Source organism: Drosophila eugracilis, unplaced genomic scaffold (assembly GCF_018153835.1).
Source record: "Drosophila eugracilis isolate 14026-0451.02 unplaced genomic scaffold, ASM1815383v1 contig_47, whole genome shotgun sequence".
Classification (NCBI taxonomy): domain Eukaryota; kingdom Metazoa; phylum Arthropoda; class Insecta; order Diptera; family Drosophilidae; genus Drosophila; species Drosophila eugracilis.
The window spans coordinates 1,509,741-1,532,039 of NW_024573338.1; the positions used below are offsets into that span (position 1 = coordinate 1,509,741).

At 41.2% G+C, this 22,299-nt stretch overlaps 10 protein-coding genes across 14 annotated transcripts; 3 read left to right on the forward strand and 7 right to left on the reverse strand.

Annotated features, from left to right (window-relative positions):
- The first annotated feature begins 27 nt into the window (after positions 1–27).
- On the forward strand, positions 28–1,973 carry LOC108109498 (transcription factor Ouib). Its single transcript, XM_017218037.1, has 4 exons — positions 28–276; positions 338–1,044; positions 1,102–1,347; positions 1,666–1,973. The coding sequence occupies exons 1-4, from the start codon at positions 136–138 to the stop codon at positions 1,829–1,831; spliced, it is 1,260 nt and encodes a 419-aa protein (XP_017073526.1). The 5' UTR covers positions 28–135; the 3' UTR covers positions 1,832–1,973.
- A 47-nt stretch (positions 1,974–2,020) lies between these two features.
- LOC108109500 (transcription factor Ouib) lies at positions 2,021–3,392 on the forward strand. The gene is made up of 4 exons (XM_017218039.2): positions 2,021–2,246; positions 2,302–2,843; positions 2,893–3,138; positions 3,195–3,392. Exons 1-4 carry the CDS (start codon positions 2,127–2,129, stop codon positions 3,322–3,324), a joined length of 1,038 nt encoding a protein of 345 aa, XP_017073528.2. The 5' UTR covers positions 2,021–2,126; the 3' UTR covers positions 3,325–3,392.
- LOC108109499 (transcription factor Ouib) lies at positions 3,300–4,918 on the reverse strand. The gene is made up of 4 exons (XM_017218038.2): positions 4,687–4,918; positions 4,080–4,624; positions 3,770–4,015; positions 3,300–3,715 (listed from the first exon to the last, which is right to left on the reverse strand). The coding sequence occupies exons 1-4, from the start codon at positions 4,804–4,806 to the stop codon at positions 3,430–3,432; spliced, it is 1,197 nt and encodes a 398-aa protein (XP_017073527.2). The 5' UTR covers positions 4,807–4,918; the 3' UTR covers positions 3,300–3,429.
- A 101-nt stretch (positions 4,919–5,019) lies between these two features.
- Positions 5,020–6,192, reverse strand: LOC108109574 (transcription factor Ouib). Its single transcript, XM_017218151.2, has 3 exons — positions 6,068–6,192; positions 5,512–6,005; positions 5,020–5,451 (listed from the first exon to the last, which is right to left on the reverse strand). The coding sequence occupies exons 1-3, from the start codon at positions 6,185–6,187 to the stop codon at positions 5,082–5,084; spliced, it is 984 nt and encodes a 327-aa protein (XP_017073640.1). The 5' UTR covers positions 6,188–6,192; the 3' UTR covers positions 5,020–5,081.
- Positions 6,193–6,298: 106 nt separating this feature from the next.
- On the reverse strand, positions 6,299–8,779 carry LOC108109573 (transcription factor Ouib). The gene is made up of 4 exons (XM_017218150.2): positions 8,599–8,779; positions 7,942–8,501; positions 7,530–7,778; positions 6,299–7,470 (listed from the first exon to the last, which is right to left on the reverse strand). Exons 1-4 carry the CDS (start codon positions 8,716–8,718, stop codon positions 7,239–7,241), a joined length of 1,161 nt encoding a protein of 386 aa, XP_017073639.2. The 5' UTR covers positions 8,719–8,779; the 3' UTR covers positions 6,299–7,238.
- A 248-nt stretch (positions 8,780–9,027) lies between these two features.
- Positions 9,028–10,480, reverse strand: LOC108109503. Its single transcript, XM_017218044.2, has 2 exons — positions 10,314–10,480; positions 9,028–10,247 (listed from the first exon to the last, which is right to left on the reverse strand). Exons 1-2 carry the CDS (start codon positions 10,333–10,335, stop codon positions 9,091–9,093), a joined length of 1,179 nt encoding a protein of 392 aa, XP_017073533.1. The 5' UTR covers positions 10,336–10,480; the 3' UTR covers positions 9,028–9,090.
- A 109-nt stretch (positions 10,481–10,589) lies between these two features.
- On the reverse strand, positions 10,590–12,743 carry LOC108109504. Its single transcript, XM_017218045.2, has 2 exons — positions 12,361–12,743; positions 10,590–12,080 (listed from the first exon to the last, which is right to left on the reverse strand). Exons 1-2 carry the CDS (start codon positions 12,614–12,616, stop codon positions 11,887–11,889), a joined length of 450 nt encoding a protein of 149 aa, XP_017073534.1. The 5' UTR covers positions 12,617–12,743; the 3' UTR covers positions 10,590–11,886.
- A 302-nt stretch (positions 12,744–13,045) lies between these two features.
- LOC108109506 (cyclin-dependent kinases regulatory subunit) lies at positions 13,046–16,805 on the forward strand. Of its 4 annotated transcripts, none has more exons than XM_017218052.2 (3): positions 13,046–13,064; positions 16,187–16,263; positions 16,336–16,805. In XM_017218052.2, exons 2-3 carry the CDS (start codon positions 16,205–16,207, stop codon positions 16,565–16,567), a joined length of 291 nt encoding a protein of 96 aa, XP_017073541.1. In that variant the 5' UTR covers positions 13,046–13,064; positions 16,187–16,204; the 3' UTR covers positions 16,568–16,805. The 4 variants fall into 4 exon arrangements, with proteins under 4 accessions (XP_017073541.1, XP_017073539.1, XP_017073538.1 ...); XM_017218050.2 differs by lacking the exon at positions 13,046–13,064 and adding an exon at positions 13,221–13,574; XM_017218049.2 differs by lacking the exon at positions 13,046–13,064 and adding an exon at positions 13,540–13,812.
- On the reverse strand, positions 13,812–15,813 carry LOC108109505. Of its 2 annotated transcripts, none has more exons than XM_017218047.2 (3): positions 15,455–15,813; positions 14,648–15,084; positions 13,812–14,077 (listed from the first exon to the last, which is right to left on the reverse strand). In XM_017218047.2, exons 2-3 carry the CDS (start codon positions 14,862–14,864, stop codon positions 13,884–13,886), a joined length of 411 nt encoding a protein of 136 aa, XP_017073536.1. In that variant the 5' UTR covers positions 14,865–15,084; positions 15,455–15,813; the 3' UTR covers positions 13,812–13,883. The 2 variants fall into 2 exon arrangements, with proteins under 2 accessions (XP_017073536.1, XP_017073535.1); XM_017218046.2 differs by having other exon boundaries at positions 14,648–15,092.
- LOC108109502 (sterol O-acyltransferase 1) lies at positions 16,725–19,322 on the reverse strand. Its single transcript, XM_017218043.2, has 2 exons — positions 18,370–19,322; positions 16,725–17,855 (listed from the first exon to the last, which is right to left on the reverse strand). The coding sequence occupies exons 1-2, from the start codon at positions 19,016–19,018 to the stop codon at positions 16,825–16,827; spliced, it is 1,680 nt and encodes a 559-aa protein (XP_017073532.1). The 5' UTR covers positions 19,019–19,322; the 3' UTR covers positions 16,725–16,824.
- Between the last annotated feature and the right edge of the window lie 2,977 nt (positions 19,323–22,299).

Sequence of the window (22,299 nt, forward strand, 5' to 3'; positions counted from 1 at the left end):
ATTTCGGGGCGAATGGCAACTTATAACAGTGATTAACAGTGTGAATGTCAAATGCAGTTGACAAACGACGCGTTTTATTTTTTGTGTTCACAAATATCTTAAAAAACTATATAATTTTGGATTGCGAATAAAATAATGTCCAAATCCGCGCTAAAACACTTAAAAAGCACATGCCGCGTGTGCGGAAAGTACGCGAGCAACAAGCGATCGCCGAAGATATTCGAGCGGACCAACACAAAGATGATCGACAACATTGAGTTGCTCACAGGCCTTCGGGTAAATTTTCCATTTCCAATTATGGGATACATAGAGACATTTATATTAATGTTTCTTTTAGCTGGAGAACTATGGCTGCCTGCCGGATCAGATATGCGAGTGTTGTAGCATGGAATTGGCCTCTGCTATTAAGCTAAGGGAGCGCTGCATCGCAGCACAGCGAGAGCTGCTCCTGGGCTTGACCGAGGAGCAGCGCCAAGGCATCTCGGCATTCTATAGGGCTGCCGTCATGGGAGAGGATATTTCCCAGACGGTAAAAAAGTTTCCACAGACAGACGATGAAGAGGTCTATGCCACCTATCAGGAAATCGTTTTAGAAGAGCCCAAGGAAGAAATCGACGAATCCAAGCTGGAGTACGAGAATGCCTATTTTGAAGTGGCTGAGGGGCAAGTCGTCGAGGACGACGGGGCCTCGTTGATTGAGGAGGAGTATGAATCCATCCTGGCAGAGGACGAGGAGCAGCAGCAGATGGAACTTGATGAAGATTCAGAGCTGATTGTGGGTGATGTTAATGACCAGTATGTCTACGATTCCGATGATGAGGTAGCCGTCTTGGATAACGTGTTGGATGACGAGTACGAGCACGAAAATATTGTGGTCAAGAAATGCAGTCTGCCGCCAAAACCCAAGGTCCGCTCCGATGATCCCCGTCGTCGTGGCACTGGAGGAGTGTACATCTGCGATCAGTGCGGAAATCACATCAAGGGTCGCATGGCCTTTGAACTCCACTGCCGTCGTCATCGCGGCGACAAGCAGTTCGGATGCGAGTAAGTAAATGTCTTTACCTCTTTGGGTACAATCAGATTAAATGGTTTTATCCACAGACTCTGTCAGTCACGTTTCTGCACCACTTCCGAGCTTAAACGCCACATGCGCAAGCACACCGGAGAGCGTCCATTTGCCTGTCAGTACTGTGGACGGTGCTTCACTGACTACACCACCCGGGTGAAGCACGAGCGCACCCACACCAATGAGCGTCCCTATGTCTGCGGCACCTGCGGCAAGGCCTTCACCACTGGCTACATCCTAAAGAACCACATGCTGATACATTCCGGCGAGCGGGCTTACAGGTGAGATAAGAGTATTGCAACTGCACTTTATCTTAAGTGAAAACTATCGAAAGCTTAAGGGTATCCTAACAGTTTTTTTTTGTTACATAAGGACTTATCAAGTTCCAGCCGCTGTTAAAACTATACAGTCCTATTAATCATACGTATATGTATATATTTACCTACGTACACACCTTGTCAACATTCTTCATTTGATTTATGATATTTATATACTATATATACGTATAATGGAACTTTTTATATTTACCACTAGTATAGTCAGTCTATGAGCCATTATACCCCTTCCATCAACCTATTGCTAATCTCTTTTAATTACAGGTGCGAGCTGTGCGACAAGTCATTCATGCTGCCCACCCACCTGAGCACTCACTTCAGGTCTGGAGTTCACAAGCGGCACCTAGAAAAGGCCGAAATGAAGCAGGTCCTTGAGCAAGAGCAAAAGCGGGAACTTAAGGAAGAGGAGGAAGATAGCCTGCACATCTAAATACGGCCGAATAACATATAGCAATTATAAGCGATGCAAGAACGACAATGGCGCACAGCCAAGGAGCATTTCTGATATAAAATCTTACGAATTGTAATACAATTAATCTTGAATATAATAAATCCAAGCTTCAAATCATAAATGCTAGGTATTTGTTTCATTCTATGTATGTCCGCTTACATGCGAATGGCAAAATAAAACAGCTGATTGAAGCAAGCAAAGCGTTGTTTACAAAAATTTAGATGGAAATAACTATTTAAATATTTTAATTTATATTAAATTTAACTGCCACATAATGCAACCTAATGTGTGTCGTACTTGTGGAAAACACACAACTATCGAAAAATCATTGAATTTATTCGAAAACAGCAATCAAACCACACTGAAGCACATCGAGTTAATAATTGGGGCTTCGGTAAGATAATATTTATGTTTCTAAATAGTTATTTACTTTAGTTTTCTTTTTAAAGTTGCAAAATTGTATCACCTGGCCAAATTTGTTATGTATGCCCTGCCAAACTCGTGTAAAACTAGCCAATTCATTCCGGGAACGTTGTTTGGAGGTTCAAAAGGAATTGTTCGAATCGTTATATGCAGAAGATATTTCATTCCCCCAGGAATCTGCCAGAAAAAACTCTGAGCTAGAGGAACACTTGGAAGAGTCACAAATTAGTATTGAAATCGAACGAATAGAGGGAGAATCCAGTGAAACGGCCTGCTTAGAATTTGAAGACATCCTAAGTGACTCTGAGATCTGTGAGGAAACCAATAACAACGACGATGTTGTTTATGATGATGTTAATTACCTAATTTACGAAAGCGACGAAGATGTAAATGAAAAATCAAATCTCAAAACCAACCCTGCGAAACAAAAAACTGGAAGAAAACGTCGGAAATTGTGCCAAACAAATGGTACCTTCTTTTGTGAGGAGTGCGGAAATCATATAAAAGGACATATAGCATTCATATTGCATTGTAAGCGACATCGTGGCGTCAAGGAGTTTCATTGCGAGTAAGTGGTTCCTCCATTTTGGGTGGGTTATAAATAATCTCTTTCATAGATTCTGTGAGGATCGCTTCTGCACACCGGCGGAACTTAAACGCCACGTTCGCAGACACACCGGGGAAAAGCCCTTCAAGTGCCGATACTGTCCCCGCAGCTTCTCAGACTCCAGTACTCGGTTGAAGCATGAGCGGACGCACACGAATGAGCGTCCCTTTGCCTGCACTGAGTGCAAAAGTGCCTTCACAACTGCATACATTCTAAAGAACCACATGCTTGTGCATACCGGCGAGAAGGCTTTCAAGTAAACGGGAACTTCAAAGAACATTGAAATAGAGTTAATATGAAACCTTTTTCCAGGTGCGACCTGTGTGATAAGTCCTTTAGTCGCGATACACACCTTACTACTCATTTCCGTTCGAATGCCCACAAACGCAACATGGTGAAGGAAGGCTCATCCAAATATAAGGATTCTGAACTATTCATTTAAAAATTTAAAAACATTTAGGAGCATATTGCAGATAGACCTTAATACCGAATAAACAAAACTGTACACTATATTTGGCTTTAGGGTTGAGATTGACTCGGAAATTATCTAATTTGTACTATAAATTAGAGTGGATGTTCCCAGAGTAGCCAAATCCAAAGATTCATCCTGCTCCTCTTCCGCTGGCAAAGGCACTTCTATCGTAAAGGGAACAACCTCCGCTTCTGTCTCCTTTTCCGCTACAAATTTAGTCTCCTCCTTTGGCTGGGATTGTGACAGCTGTACCTCACCCGACTCTACTTTCGCTTTCTCCACATTGTGCTTGTGGGTATTGGACCGATAGTGAGTCTTTAAATGGGTGGGTCGCGCAAACGATCGATGACATAGCTCACATCTGTAAGGAATTATTTGTAAGATCATTACTTAAGCTAAAAATTACACTACTTACCTAAACAGACGTTCACCAGTGTGGATAAGCATATGGTTCTTCAGGATGTAAGAGTTGGTAAAGGTCTTACCGCACTGGGCACAAACAAAAGGCCGATCATTTGTGTGGGTCCTCTCATGGCGCAGGCGTCCACTATAGTTGACGTAGGTTCGGTCACAGTAGCGGCATTGAAAATTTCGATCCCCGGTGTGCATGACCTGGTGTCCCTTAAGTTCTCCGGAGGAAAGAAACCGGGCGGGGCACAATCTGAAAGGGTTATTTTGCACAAAAGTAAATCATCAGCAGATCTTACATATGCATAACTACTTACTCGCACTGGAAGGGCCTGATCCCACTGTGCTTACGCAGATGACGATCGAAGGAAGACTTTCCCGTAATGTTGTTACCGCATTGATCGCAAAAAAACACGGGGAGCGCTACCTTCGAGCGCTTTTCACTTTTTTCGGATTTCTTGAGTCCCCGACGTCGGGTTCTTTTCACGCGAATTTCTGAGGTGGGCTCATCATCCTCTGAAAAGGATGACATCGTTTTAATGGCCATCTCCATGGCGGCCTCATTGCACGAATCCAGGTGATCGATTCCATCGTCTTCTTCGTCCCCATTACTCAGGCTCTCCAGCTTGATCATAACCTCTAAGGGGGACGGGCTCTTTGGAACGGGATCTTCATGGCGTTGTCTTTGAGAGCGGGCACTTCGACGAACTGAGGAGCGGGATGTGGCTACTTCGCATCTGGTCAGTGACTCCTCAAAGATCTTTTGACTGCTCAGGCAGCGATCGCGAAAAGATATGGCACTCTTTAGATCCGATTGACAGGTCTCGCACATCCAGTCGGGTAAATCGACTTCAAATTGGAGCTACCATAAAAGTAATCAATTTAAAATTGTCTAAGAGTAATTAGCATTTTTCGTGGGCTTACTACGACGCCGGTGAGTAAGTTGATTTGCTGCAGGACTTTACTAGCTCCATTATTAAATAGTTTAAGCGATTTTGAGTTATCCGTGCTGCTGGCACACACGCGGCATACATTTTGAAGCATTTTACCAGATTATCCGAAAATAAATTGGTAAACTCCCAATTGTAAACAGCGAATTTGTCATTTACTACGAAACACCCGCAATATGTTTACTACCCGTGACGTTGTGCAACACTGGTGTTTTATAAAATAATAATAACGGCTGCTATTGGTTCAAAATCAAATAATAAACGTTTTTTTTTAATAAATTTTTTTAAAATCAAGTAAGTATGCTTATTAAACTTATAAGTATTATTTTAAAGATCCTTTACCATCCTTATTAAGAAACAATCTTATATTTAGATTTCCTCAAGTTCACCTGGCTTTGTTTTCTTCACCTTTGACATTTTGATGTGTGTCATCGAACGATTGTGCACGATGAGATGAGTTTTTCTTTGAAAAGAGCGATCACAAAGGTCACACCAGAAAGGTCTCTCACCCGTGTGGATAAGCATGTGGTTCTTCAGAGTATGGGCTGTGATGAAGGTCTTGCCACACTCAACGCAGACGTAGGGTCGCTCGTTGGTGTGAGTCTTTTCGTGATTCACCCGACCCATGTAGCTGACATATCTCCTGTCGCAGAAGCGGCACGCAAACGGTTGCTCTCCGGTATGGACACGAAGGTGGGCGCGTAGTTCACCGGCAGAGAGAAATCTGGCATCACATTCCCTAAGCAAGATACAAAATTAGCATATAAATTTACATTTGTAATCCCCGAGAGAGGCTTACTTGCAGCCAAATGGACGTTCGCCCGTGTGTTTTCTCATATGTCGCAAGAAAGTGGATTTCGAGGTGGCATGAGTCCCACACAGCTCGCATATGTATATCTGGTTATCGAGTTTGGTTTTGGTCGTAATTCTGGGAATCTTTCGGGGAGACGAAAAATCATTTTGGTTACAAGCTAATACAAAATCCGGTTCTTCTTCTGCCTCCCGATCATGAATCAAACTATTATCCAAGGGCTGCTCTTCAATTAGTATTTGAAATGTTTCTTCAAGCGCTTCGGCGTTGTTGGTTTCCCGAAAAGTGCCGACTTCAACATGTTTTTTTGATTCGTTCTCCGATTCCTCCTCGGCACTCTCTTCCTCCGACGAGGAGTCCTCCTCTATGGTCAACCATTTTTTTTGCGTCTTGATGCACAGCTTACGAAAGGCCAAAGCCGATCTGAGTTCCAACTGGCAACAGCGACACATAAAACCAGAAACATTATCCAATTCCCCCAGCTTGTGTAAACATTCCAAAAATGTATTATTTTTTTCTGCCTCTTAAGCGGTTTTTAACTCACCCTCAGTCCAGTGATCATGTGTAGATGCTTCAGAAATTTTCGGTTGACCAAATCGAAGAGATTGATACTCTTCTCGCAGAGTTTCTGCCTTCCGCAAACTCTACATACGTTGTTCAGCATCTTGAAACCTAAACTGAACTGATTTTAAATGCAACTTCATGTTAATCTGTTAGGCATCGAGCAATCACAGGCAAACGCGTTTAATATATTCAAGGTACCAGAATGGAGGGATTTTTTTTAAAGATTCAAAGCTTTATTCAAAAATTGTAACAAACTATTAACAGCTTTAACAGTCTGGTCAACCAGAAGCTGTCTGCAATTAGTAAAACTTAATAATAAAAGCATGAAATATAAGTTTTAAGTAAAATAAAAAATAAGGGCAACAAAACCCCTTTAAGTACTAACAATAATGTTTTGGTTAATATAATAGAAGTAATGCTTACTTATGAAATCAAAAAGATAAGCTTTATAAAATATTTAAAGTAGATGCATATAAAAATTTAAGAAAAACAGGCGAACTGACAAACATTAATATTTCAAATATTTAATAGATAATATTAGTGTAAAATATGTTTTTTGTGTTATTTTCATTTTGTATAGCATTTTCAAGTTTTTAAGCTGCCGTTTAAATAGTTCTTAAAGATCTACCAACTCCTAAATAACTCTTCAGTTTTTTTTTGTTATTTTACAAATATAAGGCAAGAAATAATACATAAACTTCAGATTTTTGGAAGACAAAAATTGCCGTAAGAAAAAAAAAACGTTCAAACGTGCGTTTTAAAATGTTGTAAAATCTTAAAAATATTAAAAATCCGATATTGAGCTAATTTAAAATCGGTGATTATTGAGATTATAATTGAGATTTTATAGTTTAGTGAAAATACGCCTTCAACCCAAAAAGTTGGTACATTATAAAGTAGGTATAGACACTTTAGGCACTTTTTTGAGATATTTAAAGATTTCAACAACTAAACAAACATACTCTTAACTACAGGGTAAAAGGCTTAATATTGGCTTCTTGTTGCTGGGTTTGTAAACATAAACCAATACTTGGTACGGTCTTTTTGTCTTTTCTGGAGTCATTCAGTTTTAGTTGGTTCCCACTTACCGATATGTTTTTAGATTGCCTAACTGATAGTCAAAGACTAACCATTTGACAACTTTAACTGAATTAAAAGTCTTCACACAACAAAACAAATTGTGTCTGCACCAAATTATCGTTGATGGGACTAACTACTTGAGTTCCTTGGGACTGGGACCAAGTTTCATTGGTCTCGATATTGACCAAGGACATAGATTCTGATAACGACAAAGCCATCTCAGTTTTTCTCTTATGCGCATTAGATCTGAAATGGGTCACCAAGTGTTTCTTCAAGCTAAATGATCGATCGCATACATCGCAGCTGGATAAGGTTAAATATTATTGGAATATTTTTTTAAATATATCAATTTTTAAAACTACCTGAACTTTTTGTTTGCTGTATGGGTCTCCTTGTGGGCGTTTAAGGTGCAGCTCCTCGTAAAGGCCTTCCCGCACTGGTCGCATACAAATGGCCGCTCATTGGTATGGATCCTCTCGTGTTTCTTCCTACCGACCGCGGAGAAGTAACGACGTTCACAATACCGACAATCAAAGGGAGGCTCCATGGTATGATGACTGAGATAATGAGCCCTTAATTCATTAGCCGTTAAGAAGGTCTTTTTGCACTCTCTGGAAGTCATCAATCAAAATACACGATTAAAATTTCAATTTCATTTTCGTGAGTAAAACCGGTAGTTGAAGATGCGATCGTGGGACTTGACTTGAACGCGGATGTTTGTTACGTAACGCACTATTATGTCATGATATAATATTTATTTGGTGGCTAACTTACTTGCATGGATGGGGTCTTATCCCAGTATGCTCATACATGTGTCTTTCCAATGTTGATTTATTGTATTTAATAAGACCACAAGTGTCGCACTTGTAAATTTGAACTTTGGGCAATTCGCAATTTGAATCCAAATCCTTCTCGACCTCGAAGAGTTCCGAATCTTTTATTTCGATGTTCTCAAGGTTAACATCGCTATCTGACGCTTCTGGCTTATCAAAGATCTCCACCGGTTGGTCAAATTCATCATCAACACCTGTTGAAGTTTTAATATCACTTTTAACGACAATGTCCACGGTTTCTAACGGCTTCCAGGATTGCGACTTTCGTCGCTGGCATTTTCTTTTTTTAGGCACTGGATCCTCCTTCTTCTTTTTCTCCTCCTCCTTCTCCACCTTTTCCTTCCCTTTCTGTACCTTATTTTCCACAACTTCATCTATATTTTTCACTGGCACCCATTTCTTCTGTTCCAAGATGAACTGCGTCCGGAAAAGCATTGCTGAAGTAATGTCCGTCTGGCAGCAGAAGCACACCATATCCGGTGCGTTGGGAATCTGCTGAAGCTGTACCACAGAAAAGAGCAATTAACAGATGAGCATGATCATCATGTTCATGCTCATCTGTTAATTGCGCGATCAATTTCATGAATTTTTTATTTACCCGAATTCCGGTTATTAAATGAATACGGCGAAGGAGCTCCTTTCTGCCAGGCTTAAAGAGATTCACGGCCTTGGGGCATAGCCTGCTCCTGCCGCAAACTCGACACACATTAATTAACATTTCACGATTTTATTTCAAAACAAATAAGATAAAAGAAGTTGGTTGGATTAATGTTCATTCACCACGAAACGTACCCGCACTAGTGCTGTAAAACGAAAAGGCAGCCCTTTAATTTCAAATATTGCGCCATTGTATTGTGAATTACAAAACTTTATAATTCAAAATTACACTTGGGAATTTCGATTTATACATTTTTACAATCCTTTTCAATTAATACCTATTAAAATAAAAAACATTTGCACATTCTCTTAGTTGGATATCATTTTGGTTTATTTTGCAAAGAATTTGGAACTACTGCGGCCAGGGCTATTTCGAAAATTTTAAAACCTTTATTTAGAGCCAAAAGTGGAGAGTAAAAGAACGGAGGAAGTCTTAAGCATTTGAGCAGTCGTTGTCCTCGTACGCCTTGATCGCGTGTTCCTTAATCTGTAAGTCCTTATGGAACAGTATTTCGCTGTGCAACGCCTCTTCACGTTCGCGGGCTATCTTCAGCTCCAGGAGATCGAGACGCCGCCGCTCTATCAGAACACGATAGCGATGAAGCTCATGTTGTCGCTGTCGGAAGGTGGGAAGTTGAGTGGTACCCGCACTGCCGCTGCTGGCACTGGAGGACTTGTTGGCCACTGCTGCTGGGGATGATGCGGCCTTCGTTCCAGCGGCCATCTTGGTCACCGCAGTCCGACGTCTAATTGGAGATGTGCCCCGCCGCCTAGCCTCCATGAACCCGCTGGTTGGCGTCGATACATGGACGCTGATCACCTCGCTACGCAGTCGGTTTCCAGAATTCTGGTCCTGGACGGGACTGTTCTTGGGGACCTCTAGCTCGCCGGAGCAGCATGAATCTGTGTCGTTCGTTATCGACATGCGCCTTCGATAGGCAAACCGAGGTTCCACCTCGCGCACCACACACGTCTGCTGCGGCGGCAGGCTACAGGATTCCATCTTGAGGTCAGTTATCATCTTACACGATGATGATCCCTGGAAAATGCTCGGGAATCGTTCAGGTGCCGGGTCCCTGCTCTGCTTATACTTAAGCGACTCGTGAGATGGTTTGTAGCGCAACGCTAGGCTAGGTTTGGCTGTCAGCGCGATATCCGTCGGTTCTTCTTTTCCAATTTCGGCTTCCGTATCTTTTTTGCCCTGCTGTCGCTTATGAAGTCCGTCGAAGAGACGTCGCCAGTAGATAATAGCCCGTTCCTTGGAGTTGGTCTCCTTCACCTCTGGCAGAGAAGTGGCCGATGCGCGATTAGCACTCCAAACCGGCTCCCGCACGGTAACTGACTTCTTGCCTCGCTCTCGCTCGTCCTTTTTTTCGACGTCGCGCACTTGTAACAACCAGTTCTCAGAGGATGTTCGACTCTTGGTGGGTATATCGGTTAAGTGACTTTGGCTTGGCTGGGCAGATGTACAAAGATTGCGAACTGGAACGCGACGATAGTTGACCAAGGAGTCAAAAGTTTCTTCCTCGTCATTGAGCTTCCACATAACGTGGCGATTGCTGCCGGTCATGGACTGATTAAAGGCCTCGTCTGGAAAAGAATAAATATAATGAGAATAATCTAAATCCGTATGCGGCATTTTTTTTATAGACTCACCCGACTTGTGGTTTCTGTCCATGGAGATTACTAGAATTTTCCGATGAACTGCTCTTCGAAATCACCACTGGCCTGCAGCAGTTCTGCTTTTGAATTTTAAAAATGAACCAATTTGGATGACCTATCTGTGTGTTACTAAAATATATCTGAAATTTTGTTGACACGAAATAAATTACACATATCCTAACACCAAAAGATCATACTGAACCCGTAGCCTACTAACAACAGATGTTGGTTCTTTGGTTTTGATCTTTAATTGGTATAAAATCTTTTAGGTTTTTGTTTTTTGTTTTCTTTGTTTATTAACTATCCGTTTTACACGCGCTTTAAAAGTATGTTAACATTTTGCGTTTAACGAAATTACATAAATATTATACAGGTAAATTATTCAACATAGGATGTGGTTTTTGGTTTTGGTTTTAGTTTTGTTCCAGCTTTCAGCGGTATATTTATTAATTAAAATTGTCGTTTTTAAAAGCATGAGATTTGTGGACTGTCTGAGAGTTTTGCGTTCCGGTTTGTGCGCTATTTTTCTATGAAACCACAAAAACATTAGTGACTAGCATTATAGAGGAGCTGCATTTGCTGCTCCAATCTCCGAACCTTGGTACCTTTCAGGCGGGGATAATTGAGCGTGATTTATCGGGGGTTTCTGTTGCCAATAGGCAGACTTAGTGAGAAGAATTTTGCGGCACTATAATGGAGGGTTTTTGCCTAGTATTTAACACTCTAAAAATGTTGAATATGATTTAGCTAATTTGTTGTTCACTTTCTTGTAAAACGTTTCTTCTTCTGTGTTTTTGGTTTTGTTTTTAGTACCGTCTTGAACATGTTATTTATGCTATTTGCTAGTTTTATATAAAGTATTTTTCATTAAAGTACACACATGGTCTAGACTTTTGCTGGGCTTCATCTTGTGTATGTTCTCCTCCTCTTTTTTGAATATTGGTATGAACTACTAACTGCTTCGCTTAGTGGTAATGAATTATTTTGCTGACCTTTTCTTTTGGCGATCTTAAGCACCATTCACATGATTCTGGTTTTGACTAGATTTTCTGAGATATTCTACTTGTTTTGTTTTTTACAATTCTTTTTAAGATTCGAGCTATTTGTGAACTATTATAAATTATTTTCACACACATTAAATTTGTTTTGGGTGTTTTTTTTTCGATATTTTTTTACAAAAAAATTGTCATCTTAAAAATGTGAAAATTATTCAAGTTTAAGTTTTGTTTGCTTTGTTGTCTTATATTGGTTCCAATTGATGCTTAAATGTTAACAATTTTTGTATATAAAACCGTTAAATATATGTATATAAGAGTGTGTGTATGTTATCATAAACCTTTCTATACATAAGTATTTAATATGCTACATATGTTTTTTTTTTTTTTTTTTCTGTTTCTGTTTAGTTTCCTCCTCGGCCATGAGCAATTCAGCTGCCTACTACAATTCATTATCATTTTCATTACAATTTTCATTAGACTTCATCTTATTCACTTCCGATCTTTGTATATTGCTAAACTTTCGCATGTATATATTTGTTGCTGGTTGGCTGATGTTGCTGTCTATGTGGCTAATCATAAGTTACTGGACGACACAGCGAGAAAACGAAGACGATGGCATACCACACCTCGGTGAAGTAAAGGGCAATCTGCAGCGTGCACAGGCAGTACTCCAGGCGCAGTCGGTAGGTCTGCAGCAGGAGCAGATAGGAGACGCCCACGAAACAGGGGGCGGTCATAAAGACCGACAGTATGGCTGACCAACCTGGAGTTAAAAGATAGAAAATTTCATCATAAACTACACGATAATGATAAGAAATCTACTATAAGAATTGCTGACTATTCAAAGAAACAGGCTAAGAGCTCAAGAGATTGTTTCAGTTATGATTCATTTACAAGATAAAGAATGTTTCTCTTAGTTATAGAATATATATATAAAGAATTCCTTATTAACAGCATATGCGACAAATGATAACACCCTCTATTAAAGATATTGCTTTTGTAAATCCTAAAATTAGAATCGAAGGCGGGTGGGAGCTTTCTACCTCGATCGGCCAGCGTACTCGCACGACCCATTATCAGGCGAATGGTTTCGAAGACAATGAAACTAATCATCACTCCCGTGTCCAGTGCCAGAGTGTGTCCCGTATAGCTGAGATTGATGGCCTTCAGGAGGCCCATGGCCATCTCGCAGCAGGCGAACATGCCGAAGTAGAACGAATTGAGGTAGATCAACACCTCGTAGTTCATGCTGGGGTTTGGCTTCTTCGGCACGAGCGGCGGCGGTCGCTTGGGCGGCATCTTTATGCCGGCTTACCACCTCCTCCTCCGGCTCGTGATCCTCCTGCTATTCCCCTGATGTCTACGGGAAAATTGGCCCGAATCGATCCCCCGGATCGCTAACACGGCGGCGTTGCTCACGTTGGGCACTGTATTTATAGACTGACCATAATAATAACGCGGACCTGCCGTGCTGCTCGCTTGGCCAATGCAACGGCAACGGCATCGGCGGTCTCACAGTTTGTTTCTGCGAAATGTGCTGTTTATTTGAATAATGTGCTGCTGGTCGTTGTCGCCTTTTATTTGTTTTCTCTGTGCGGTCTTTTTGGTCAGCATTGACCGACGTATGGCCTGCCCAGAGAATAATTTCACTAGTCATAACAAAAATTATTAGGAAATATACCTGGAAAACTCCCCTGGCGAAAATCTCCCTTGGGTAAAAAAAAACCTGGTTCCCTACAACAACTGAGTGAGTTCGTTAGTGGATAACTTTAGGTCATGTACATTTTGCAGGGCATGATGGCCTGGCAAGACCGAACCAGGAGAGTCCGCTGACAATAAACAGCCCTCTCATCTGGCCATTATAGCCAGCCTAACGTGTCCGCAGTGGCCCGTGTATATTACATTCAAATTAGAAGTGTACATTGCACCTAGGGGACAGCATCGGTGTTGCACGAGCATTGCAGTTCGCATATAATTTTAGACCATCAGAGCCGTATAAAAATACGAAAAAGCGACCGAGCCCGAGGCGCAACTGCGCCAGCAGGGAGGCAACGCCACAAAGGCCGGACAAAAGAATGCAACCAAGAAATGCAAATTAAATGCAGCTTTGCTTCTGATAGAAACGGACGCGTCGTGTCGCGTTGCCTCGTTGCGATGTGATTTCCGTGGTCGCGAATGATCTGTGTGCGGATTATATAAGTCGATAAAGGGTTCACATACCTTGCGGTAAAAATCCTGTCCAACTGCCACCCAATGGGTATGTTTCGGTTTTAAAGTTTTCCTGTAATATCTTGTTGTTCTATCAAGTGGATCCTTAAGAGGTCTTCTTTTGTTTTTTGTGTGCGGTGGCTTAGTCTGCATTAAAGTGGCTCAGTTTGGTGGCCTTGGCGAATCGCTTGATGTGAAAGTGCCAGAGGAAAGTGTCTCGTCTTCGTCGTAGTCGTCGCTCGGCTGTGGATGCTTCTCCTCTTCTAACGTCTCCTCCAGGTGGGAGTGTAAGTGCTGGCTTGGTCTTGATCTCGATCTTGGTCGTTGACGTGGCGGCGGCAACGTGGTTTATCAACTGCTAGGTGTATGTCACGGGGCGACACATTGTACAAATGAATATGCTGGCGTAGACTAGTTCAGCACCTTGTAGGGTGATCATTAAGGCACTCAGAATAATTTCGAGTTTGAGAACATAGGTTTGAAAACAACACAAGTAGATAACAATAGCAAGACTGGGCAGTGTTAATATTACGGATGCGGTTGCTTGCCAGCCTGTAATAAAAGAAAAATAGAAAAGAATTTTATTAGCCTTATAATATGATGAACGTTTGTCTTTGTTTATAATTAATATGGCTCGAATTTTTCCTCGACATATGTACAGCTTTAAATAGATTTCTGCATTTTGTCCAGCTATTAATTATACCTCGTTTAGCTTACACTTTCTTCTTATAACTTTTAAGAAAAAATTTGACACTCCATTAAAGTTCAAATTAAACAAATTAAATAATATTTAGAAGCCCAAATGTTTTTCAATCACTTTTTTGGTGGCTCATCTCGATGATTCGCTTTAATAGATTTCCATTGAATATTGCTTAATGTGCCAGAAGGGCGCTTCCCCATGCCGCCACAAACCGCTTACACTCATCCGGGGTGATGACCATAATTACGCATACGCCGTATAGACTACATATACATATATGTACGCCCGAACGTTTATGGCTTTTGGCCCCAAGGGGAAGGGGATGTGTATCATGACCGGGAAAACAAATAATTTTGCCATGTCATCATTGCTGTCGGGTGGTTCATCCTTCTTTTTATATGTTAAATCTAATATGAACTCACCACGATCGCTGAGACTGCTCTTGCGGCCAAAGACTATTCGCAAGGTCTCTATGATGCACAGGGAGAGCAGGATACTGGCCTCCCGAGACAACGCATTCTCGCCGTAGTTGAGATTGATCGCCTTCAGCACGCCCACGCCCACCTCGAAGGCGGCGTACATGCCAAAGTAGAACGAATTCAGATACATGAGTATCTCATAGATGAGGCTGGCGTTCATGGTGGCCGCTACTCCAAAATCGAGTCCGTGACCGTTACCGTATCCGTGTCCTCCGCCGTTGCTCCCAGTTCCTCAAGGCGGCAGGTGCGTCGCCTCAAACTGGTTTGATGTCACCTGGGCAGTTTGGAGCAGCTCCTCCCGCTTTTTCACAGGCAGCAGCAGGTGTTTCGGCTTCTTTACGCCAGCATTGGGACCTTTTTGGGTGGTATGTTGTGGATGCCTGTTGGACTGAAAAAGTTTTGCTAATTGTGGTCTGCTCACATGCACAAATCTACAGTCGAACTTCCTTAAATAAAACCTTTTAATTGGATGTATGTTTTTGGGAAAACTTCATGGTCTCCCTAATTTTTAGGTGACTATAAGTGTTATCCGCAATTCTACTTGATTTATATAAACATATATATATATACACAAATATACATATTACAGCATATACTAGACATATTTATAAGTAGAATATGTCCATTATGTATTGTAAAAACCTTTAACTCTGCTGTTGGTTTTAAGGAGTAACACTTTTAAATTTCTTTTGATATCAGTTTTTTGGTTCCATTTATGGAAGTTTGACTGTATTTACTTATCATCCTCACCTCTTCCGATGCTTCTTCTTTTCCTTCTCCTTTGCCAGTGCTCTTCCTCTAACGGTTTCGCCGTTGCTTTTGTTGTTGTTGTTCTGGATGAGGTCCCGTTGTCATGGGAGTATATGGTTGTTATGTTATGTATATGCAATACACGCAGGCGACAACTCTATGCTAATATTAAGTACATGCGTTCACGTTTATTTATACGCGTGTGCGTTCTGGTTGCCCGCTGGCCTGGCTGGTTGTTGTTGGTTTCCTGGCGAGAGACGAGTGGCACATAGAGGGGCTTATATAAAAACTCTGCCCATCCAAGGAACCTCTCCCCGCGCTTCTACACGCACAAGCACAAGTGTGGCCATGGCCCAGTAATGGAAAAAATCAGAGTTCCAATTGGAGAAGTGCGATTGCGGTCACACTAGAAATGTATTATTTTCCCTTTAATTTATTTAACATATCTCCTCTTTCGGCATCACAATAACTAAAAAAAATTAAAATGACCTTTCCTTTAAGTTGTATACAGTGTTATTCTATAGTCTTTCTCTATCTACAGTACCTTACACGAACGTGATTTATTCTTATCTACTGAAAATAACTATTTAAAATTAACCGCCAAAGTGGCTGTCAAATTTGACATTTGACCAAAACGAATACTTTATATTCGATAGCTGTCTCAAAGCGATAACATTAAATAATCTAAATCGTAATTGCTCTATTTTGGTTAAATAATTTAATTTACCTCAGGTTTTCTGCCTTCTTGAGATGCCGGCCGATCAAATTCAGTATTCGGAGAAGTATTTCGATGAGAAATTTGAATACCGGTAAGTGATGCATCAAATTAACTACCCGCGAAGTGTTTGTTTACCTTTTAACCCGAATTCCCTCACATGTAGGCATGTTATTCTGCCACCGGACTTGGCTAAACATGTGCCAAAGGCTCATCTGATGACAGAGACGGAATGGCGCAACCTGGGCGTGCAGCAGAGTCCCGGCTGGGTGCACTACATGGTCCATGCACCGGAGCCACATGTGATTCTCTTTCGCCGCAAACGTATTCCGCCAGAGGAGGCCCCACAGGTGGCAGCCGCTAATGCCGCCCAGGCTATTGCGAATCTGTGCGGTTAACCAAGAGATCCCGTAAAGAATCACTCTTCCATTGACACTAACATATGCTCACACAGTATTTCATAAGTTAGCATCAGAAAACCTGATGTAAAATGAATATCCATAGCTTTAAGAGCAGTTCAGCTGGCAAGTTCAAAGACACGAAACGACATGTAGATGACGTTTCTGTTAATTTCATTAAGTTTATTTACCTAAAATACAAATCGAAGCGTACGCCCTGTGTACAGACAATTTAAAAGTAGTGATTAATTAATTGACTAATTGTAGCAGCGCCATGCCGCCGGCAGCAGGCGATCCATCCAGTTCTCGTTGCTCAGATTGCAGTTTTTCTGAGCGTAGTGCTCCATGGCATATAGTGAGATCAAACTGGCATTTCCCAGAATCAGTGAGAACCACAGGAAGATGTTGCCCATCACTTTGGGAGCACTACGCATTAGGAAGACCAAGGCAACGCCGACAACACCGAAAAAGAAGAACATCACTGGGAAGAACAATTGGAGGGCGAAGCCGAGAACCTGCTCATGCACCAGAGCGGAGATCATGAACACTGACAGCGAGGCGCCCACCTTGGACCCCCGGAACACATGAGTGTACATATCCTTGTACACATACTCGTACAGCCAGTCGTGCACCACTACATTCCAATTCCTGTAGTACCCATCGTAGGTGTGCGACGTCCACCAGTCCTTGTAGAACATTCGATCGCCGAAGCGCAGCAGCTCCGACGTGAAGTTCAGCCACGAGTGCAGGATCAAGTAAAATCCGCACAAAAAGATCACTGCACTGGGCAGCATCATTCCGAAGAGCTTGAGGATTAGCTGGGAGGGTCCCATCGGCTCCAGGCCAAACTGCCCAAAGTGTTCTTCAATGTGCCGCTCATGGATGAAGGCGTAAAGGAAGGCTATGGCCACAACCTCCAAGAGGCGGTTTAAGGCGAACTTCCAACGGATGTGAGAAGTTCGCGGATAGCTGTCCCGGTAGATCAATGTCGGTGCAAACAGGAAGTAAGTGTAGCAGCTCAACGGTGGCACAAAGGGTTTTCCAGTGGCCTCCTTCTCTTCCTCTGCGTCTTCTTTCTTAGCCTTACCACCCAAAACCCGCTCTGCATTGTACCTTACAAAGGCATGCATCTTCATCAGCAGGCGAGTGCTCTCCAGCAATAAGACGCAGGCACTCACGAAGGGTAGGTTGAACTTAAGGCACAGGGAAGTGGACACGAAGCAGAAAACCAGCTGGGAGCTGATGTACAAAATTAGGCAGCTGTGTGACCAGAAGTGCTGGAGGGAGCCTGAAAGATGGATTAACTGATTAGAAGCTAAATTTAAATTAAATTGGAAACTATGCATAAGTCATCATGTTACTCTAATTCCAACTAAGTCAATCTACAATTTTTTAAGAATTAAAGTACTATTTCCTGTACTTCCTTTTTTGATAACTTGTACTCAGAAAGGGAAATACTTTTTATAAAAGATTAAAGTCAGAATTATTTACGTAATGTTATAAGGTCAGGGCTTTCGTAAAGCCAACATTTAACAAAGAAATAATACGTAAATAAACGTTGCACAAAAAAATTAAACCAGATGACTAACTATAAACTCGCCATTCCTTTGTTATAAACGAAACGTCACAATTTTCTTGTTAGGTTCATAAAAATACGATTACCTTGCCTAAAAGGCTTTTACTATAAACGTTTTATGTAAATTAAATTAGTGTAGACAGGTATGATGTATTCTTTAATAGAGTCTAGAAATTTCTTGTTAGAAATGTCAAAGTGTAGAATTTTACTAGGTTATCCTACTTACTGTGAGGTTTCAGCTTGTGCCTGACCAGAGCCCATCCGCGAAAGGCGTAATAGAGGGCCAGGACGAAGACATGCTCCAGCAGCCAAACGCCCATTACCCAATGCAGTCTGCGTAGTCCGCCCCGGAAGGTGCCCAGACCTAGATCGATCCGACCCTCCACGAAATAATCATAGCAGATCACGTTCAGCAGAAACATGACCAGAATAATGTAGAAGATGTGGTAGATGGTGCGCATGTGCTCCACCTGCAGCAGAGCGGTGAGGTACGATTCTCGGGCAACGAAGACTTTTTCAGGCAGTTGTCGTTTCAGTTCTTTGCCAGATTTTTCGGCTTGGTGCGGCAGCTTTGGATTTGTGCCATTTGCATGACCATTTGGCGAGTCACTGACGTCCGTTGGCGCTTCGCTGGTCACGCGATTGTGCCAAGTGCTCTTCCGATCGGATCTCTCAAAGTTGGGGAATTCATGGGCTCTCAGTTCCCGTTGTCGCAGATCCTGGATCACATCCTCAACCATGCAGGAGAGTCTTTGCTCAAAGTCGGTCAGCAATTTGGACTGGAACTTCTGAAGTTTATCACTCACAAAATTGAGATCAGGCAGCCTGGGCTGTGACTCCATTTCGCTTCGATTTTCATGCCTTTCCGCGGCCATGACTGTAACTCAATGTTAACACTTAATTTCTGACGATTTAATCCTGGCAATCTGGTTAATCTTTAGCCGCGTTACTCAACGGACTGCCCCCGGGGACGTCAGTTTTCACAATGTTCGCGTCGTTGGCTTGGCTGCGTTGTTTTCAAATCGGCGATGATAACGGCGCTTGGCTGACTTAGCAGGCAGGGGAGTGGATTTAAGGGGGTCTTTTATGGGGTATATAACCCTATAACTGATGGTATTTCAATGTAAAACTAAATTAACTTTGGAAATTAAATTAAATCTAAAAATTTTTTCTATAAAATGCTTTATACTTGGGTTTACTTTTAACATTTCATAGGCCTTAAATAAATGTCAATTAATCCATACTACGCCCCTGACTTGAGTTCTCTTAGTCACTCTCTTCGTTTGATTGAGCTCCAGCTCTAACGCCCTCGACACTGGGACGGGCCTTTGCTAAGTGCGGCAGAATTGTAATTGAAATACATTTGGTTTAATATCTCGCACTTTGAGCAAGACGATTAGCTGTCAACGGCACTTTAATCAGTCTATTCTACGCCACAAGTGTGATAAGCCCTGTCCATTGGCCTCGTGGTGGCCACTGACGGCTCTCGAGAAGGCGAGTGCTCATGCACTCGATTTGTTTACATGATGCTGACCCGATTGCCTGAGGCCCAGTGCATTGCGCACAGTGGGGCCAGCATAGTGGAATACTAAAGAACGTATAATAAAAAATAGTTTATTTATCTATCCGTTCTGGAGATATTTTTCCACTTTTTAAACATTTTTAATACCGCTTTATATATCACAAAAATCATAAATTTACTTTTTAATGCGTTGTAAGTTTAAGTTATAGCTCGATCTACTAATTTTAAGTTTCATTTAAGTTAAAAATAACTAGAGTGTTAAATAATCTAAAAACTTAAGAATGACATATCAATTTCTTGGGAGACTCATGCGCATTAATACTTTTAAAATGTCTGAAGATATCTCTATCAAAGTTCATGCGTTTTATTGATAGGGGCTAATAAAACTACCAAGATTAGCTAAGTTTTGTAATCGCTTTGCGGTTAACCGCACCTGTGATCGCGATGTACTTACAGAAATAATGGCAGTAAACTTATTGCCTAATTTATAAAGACAAACTAGTTGAGAAGTTTTCCATAAACTATGGACGAGTATATCTAATATTTTTACATTAAGAAACTTCTTGTTTGTTAATAAATAACATTGCTTTACATTTTGCAGCCATTTAACTTCGATTAAATATTTTTTGTATCTGCTGATTTAGATCTTAATCTGGAGTACATTCACCCTATGAGGTCTATATTTATTTTATGGTCATAAGCCTTATCTCTCAACTGACTTAGGTAACTCCATCTAAAAGTTAAAGGTGAAATTGGTTAACAAGTTAGTATGGCTATAATGTTTCAAAGAGTTGAAAGCATTTCCAAACTTTAGATTGATTGTTGTTAGTAACTGCCACTAAATGAATGAAATATATATTTAAGTTAGCAATTTTCCTGTTTGCTCGTGGTAAATGCATTGAATCATTGAAAATGCTTTCCAAATATTTTCCAACAAATACTTAACTTGTGTGTGTAAATTATGAAATTTTTAATTAACGAATTTTTCAAAGCCAAAAAATTGCAGGAAAAATGGTAGATAGTTTTGCAGTATCAAATATGGCCTAAATTGCAAAATGCATATGTGTGCGTGGGTGGGTACAAAGATATTTTGGCATATTTAATTGCAAATATTTACGAGAGTGTAAGTTTTATGCATATGTATGAGTATATGCGTATACCGATGAGTGGAATAAAAACAAATACACTAACATAAACATAGTGTTTTGATAGCGAAAAATGAGCCGAAATTAAAGCTCACGGCCATGAGTCCTGCGGTTCGCAGGATGCACGCGTTCCGTATGTGTTAGTTGGCGTATGCGTAAGCATGTGTGTGTTGGCTGGAAATAATATTAATACTGTGCAGACGCAATAACCAAAAATATTTATTATTTATGCGAAATAAACAGCAGCGGCAAGAAAAACTCAACGCACATACCCATAAACCAAATATGAAATTAATGCAAAAATGACAACAGCAGCTAGAAACAACGCTCAACCGAAAAAATAACAGCCAAAAATGGAGAGCGTAATATCTATATATATATATCTAATGTATATATATATATATATATATATATATGAAAATAGGAATAATAAAAGCTGCGCCAGAACCAGAACTCGTAAAGCACAGGGACCGAAACGGCGGAGGCAAGTCGAAGGGTATTCATAAACATGCCGCCCGAAGGCGGCCATTACGGAGCAGCCAGAACGGGCGGAGAGATCCAGATCCTTTGGTCCGGGATAGGAGACAAACGTACACATAAAAAGACATTTTTATTGCCCCCCATTCCAAGGAGCCCAAAACCAAAGAACCGACTCCAAGCACAAAAAAAACGAAGGAGGGAGAAGCAAAAAAGGCAACAAAAATAATATGCGACCGCATAAAAATCTATATAATTCATAAACCCGCACTGGGAACAGTGCTGTCATTATGGCTTTTTCTGGGATGTCGCATTAAATTTTAATAATAAGCTAGAAGTTAGGCTATCATTATATTATTATTTAATATGTATGTAAGAAATCACTAATAAATTTAATAAAATTAAATAATGATTTAGAATTATGCATGATCTTGAATCCCTAGATTTGGTTGTACGAGTATTATTAACTTTTAAATTTATTTTTGGTTCTTTAAACTTGATAAAAACTAGCTACAATTATGAGAACTCAATTGATCATTTCAATTAAAATATATGTATATGAATCTTAGTTTCTTGTCCTATAATCTCATAATGTCTGTCCCAATTGATTAATTAATAAAGTGATATTTCCCAAATCATAAAGAATGGACATTTAAGAAAAGATCAGTGGCATCACTGCCCAGTAGAGCTGCCGCAAAGTGGGGAGAGGAGTATGGAGCTTGGAGAATGGAGAAGGCAGAATGGAGAGCTGCGACCGGAGACCGGACACGGGAAAGCAAACACGTACGCCGCTCTGTGGCGGCCATATTGGGTCATAAAAAGCACTCACACACACTCGCGCACGCTGGCACACACTCGCACACACACGTACACATACACATAGAAAGCAGCATAAAAGCCTGGCCACAAACCAAAAGCGGGGCAACAACAGCAACAATAAAGGAGGAAAAAAGTGACAGCAGCAGCAGAAAAAATTTTATGATGCTGCCTGCGCAAAAGTTTTGTGAAGCAG

Coding starts and splice junctions, on each gene's coding strand:
- LOC108109498 (XM_017218037.1), top strand. CDS start 136: ATGTCCAAATCCGCGCTAAAACACTTAAAAAGCACATGCCGCGTGTGC. Junction 277..337: donor AGTTGCTCACAGGCCTTCGG/GTAAATTTTCCA, acceptor TGTTTCTTTTAG/CTGGAGAACTATGGCTGCCT. Junction 1,045..1,101: donor GACAAGCAGTTCGGATGCGA/GTAAGTAAATGT, acceptor TTTTATCCACAG/ACTCTGTCAGTCACGTTTCT.
- LOC108109500 (XM_017218039.2), top strand. CDS start 2,127: ATGCAACCTAATGTGTGTCGTACTTGTGGAAAACACACAACTATCGAA. Junction 2,844..2,892: donor GTCAAGGAGTTTCATTGCGA/GTAAGTGGTTCC, acceptor TCTCTTTCATAG/ATTCTGTGAGGATCGCTTCT. Junction 3,139..3,194: donor ACCGGCGAGAAGGCTTTCAA/GTAAACGGGAAC, acceptor ACCTTTTTCCAG/GTGCGACCTGTGTGATAAGT.
- LOC108109499 (XM_017218038.2), bottom strand. CDS start 4,806: ATGCTTCAAAATGTATGCCGCGTGTGTGCCAGCAGCACGGATAACTCA. Junction 4,625..4,686: donor ACTTACTCACCGGCGTCGTA/GTAAGCCCACGA, acceptor CTTTTATGGTAG/CTCCAATTTGAAGTCGATTT. Junction 4,016..4,079: donor ATCAGGCCCTTCCAGTGCGA/GTAAGTAGTTAT, acceptor TAACCCTTTCAG/ATTGTGCCCCGCCCGGTTTC.
- LOC108109574 (XM_017218151.2), bottom strand. CDS start 6,187: ATGCTGAACAACGTATGTAGAGTTTGCGGAAGGCAGAAACTCTGCGAG. Junction 6,006..6,067: donor ACATGATCACTGGACTGAGG/GTGAGTTAAAAA, acceptor TGTTTACACAAG/CTGGGGGAATTGGATAATGT. Junction 5,452..5,511: donor GAACGTCCATTTGGCTGCAA/GTAAGCCTCTCT, acceptor TATCTTGCTTAG/GGAATGTGATGCCAGATTTC.
- LOC108109573 (XM_017218150.2), bottom strand. CDS start 8,718: ATGTTAATTAATGTGTGTCGAGTTTGCGGCAGGAGCAGGCTATGCCCC. Junction 8,502..8,598: donor ATTTAATAACCGGAATTCGG/GTAAATAAAAAA, acceptor TCTGTGGTACAG/CTTCAGCAGATTCCCAACGC. Junction 7,471..7,529: donor ACAGCAAACAAAAAGTTCAG/GTAGTTTTAAAA, acceptor AACCTTATCCAG/CTGCGATGTATGCGATCGAT.
- LOC108109503 (XM_017218044.2), bottom strand. CDS start 10,335: ATGGACAGAAACCACAAGTCGG. Junction 10,248..10,313: donor GGACAGAAACCACAAGTCGG/GTGAGTCTATAA, acceptor ATTCTTTTCCAG/ACGAGGCCTTTAATCAGTCC.
- LOC108109504 (XM_017218045.2), bottom strand. CDS start 12,616: ATGCCGCCCAAGCGACCGCCGCCGCTCGTGCCGAAGAAGCCAAACCCC. Junction 12,081..12,360: donor GAGTACGCTGGCCGATCGAG/GTAGAAAGCTCC, acceptor TTTTAACTCCAG/GTTGGTCAGCCATACTGTCG.
- LOC108109505 (XM_017218047.2), bottom strand. CDS start 14,864: ATGAACGCCAGCCTCATCTATGAGATACTCATGTATCTGAATTCGTTC. Junction 14,078..14,647: donor GAGCAGTCTCAGCGATCGTG/GTGAGTTCATAT, acceptor CTTTTATTACAG/GCTGGCAAGCAACCGCATCC.
- LOC108109506 (XM_017218052.2), top strand. CDS start 16,205: ATGCCGGCCGATCAAATTCAGTATTCGGAGAAGTATTTCGATGAGAAA. Junction 16,264..16,335: donor GATGAGAAATTTGAATACCG/GTAAGTGATGCA, acceptor CCTCACATGTAG/GCATGTTATTCTGCCACCGG.
- LOC108109502 (XM_017218043.2), bottom strand. CDS start 19,018: ATGGCCGCGGAAAGGCATGAAAATCGAAGCGAAATGGAGTCACAGCCC. Junction 17,856..18,369: donor GCACAAGCTGAAACCTCACA/GTAAGTAGGATA, acceptor TCCATCTTTCAG/GCTCCCTCCAGCACTTCTGG.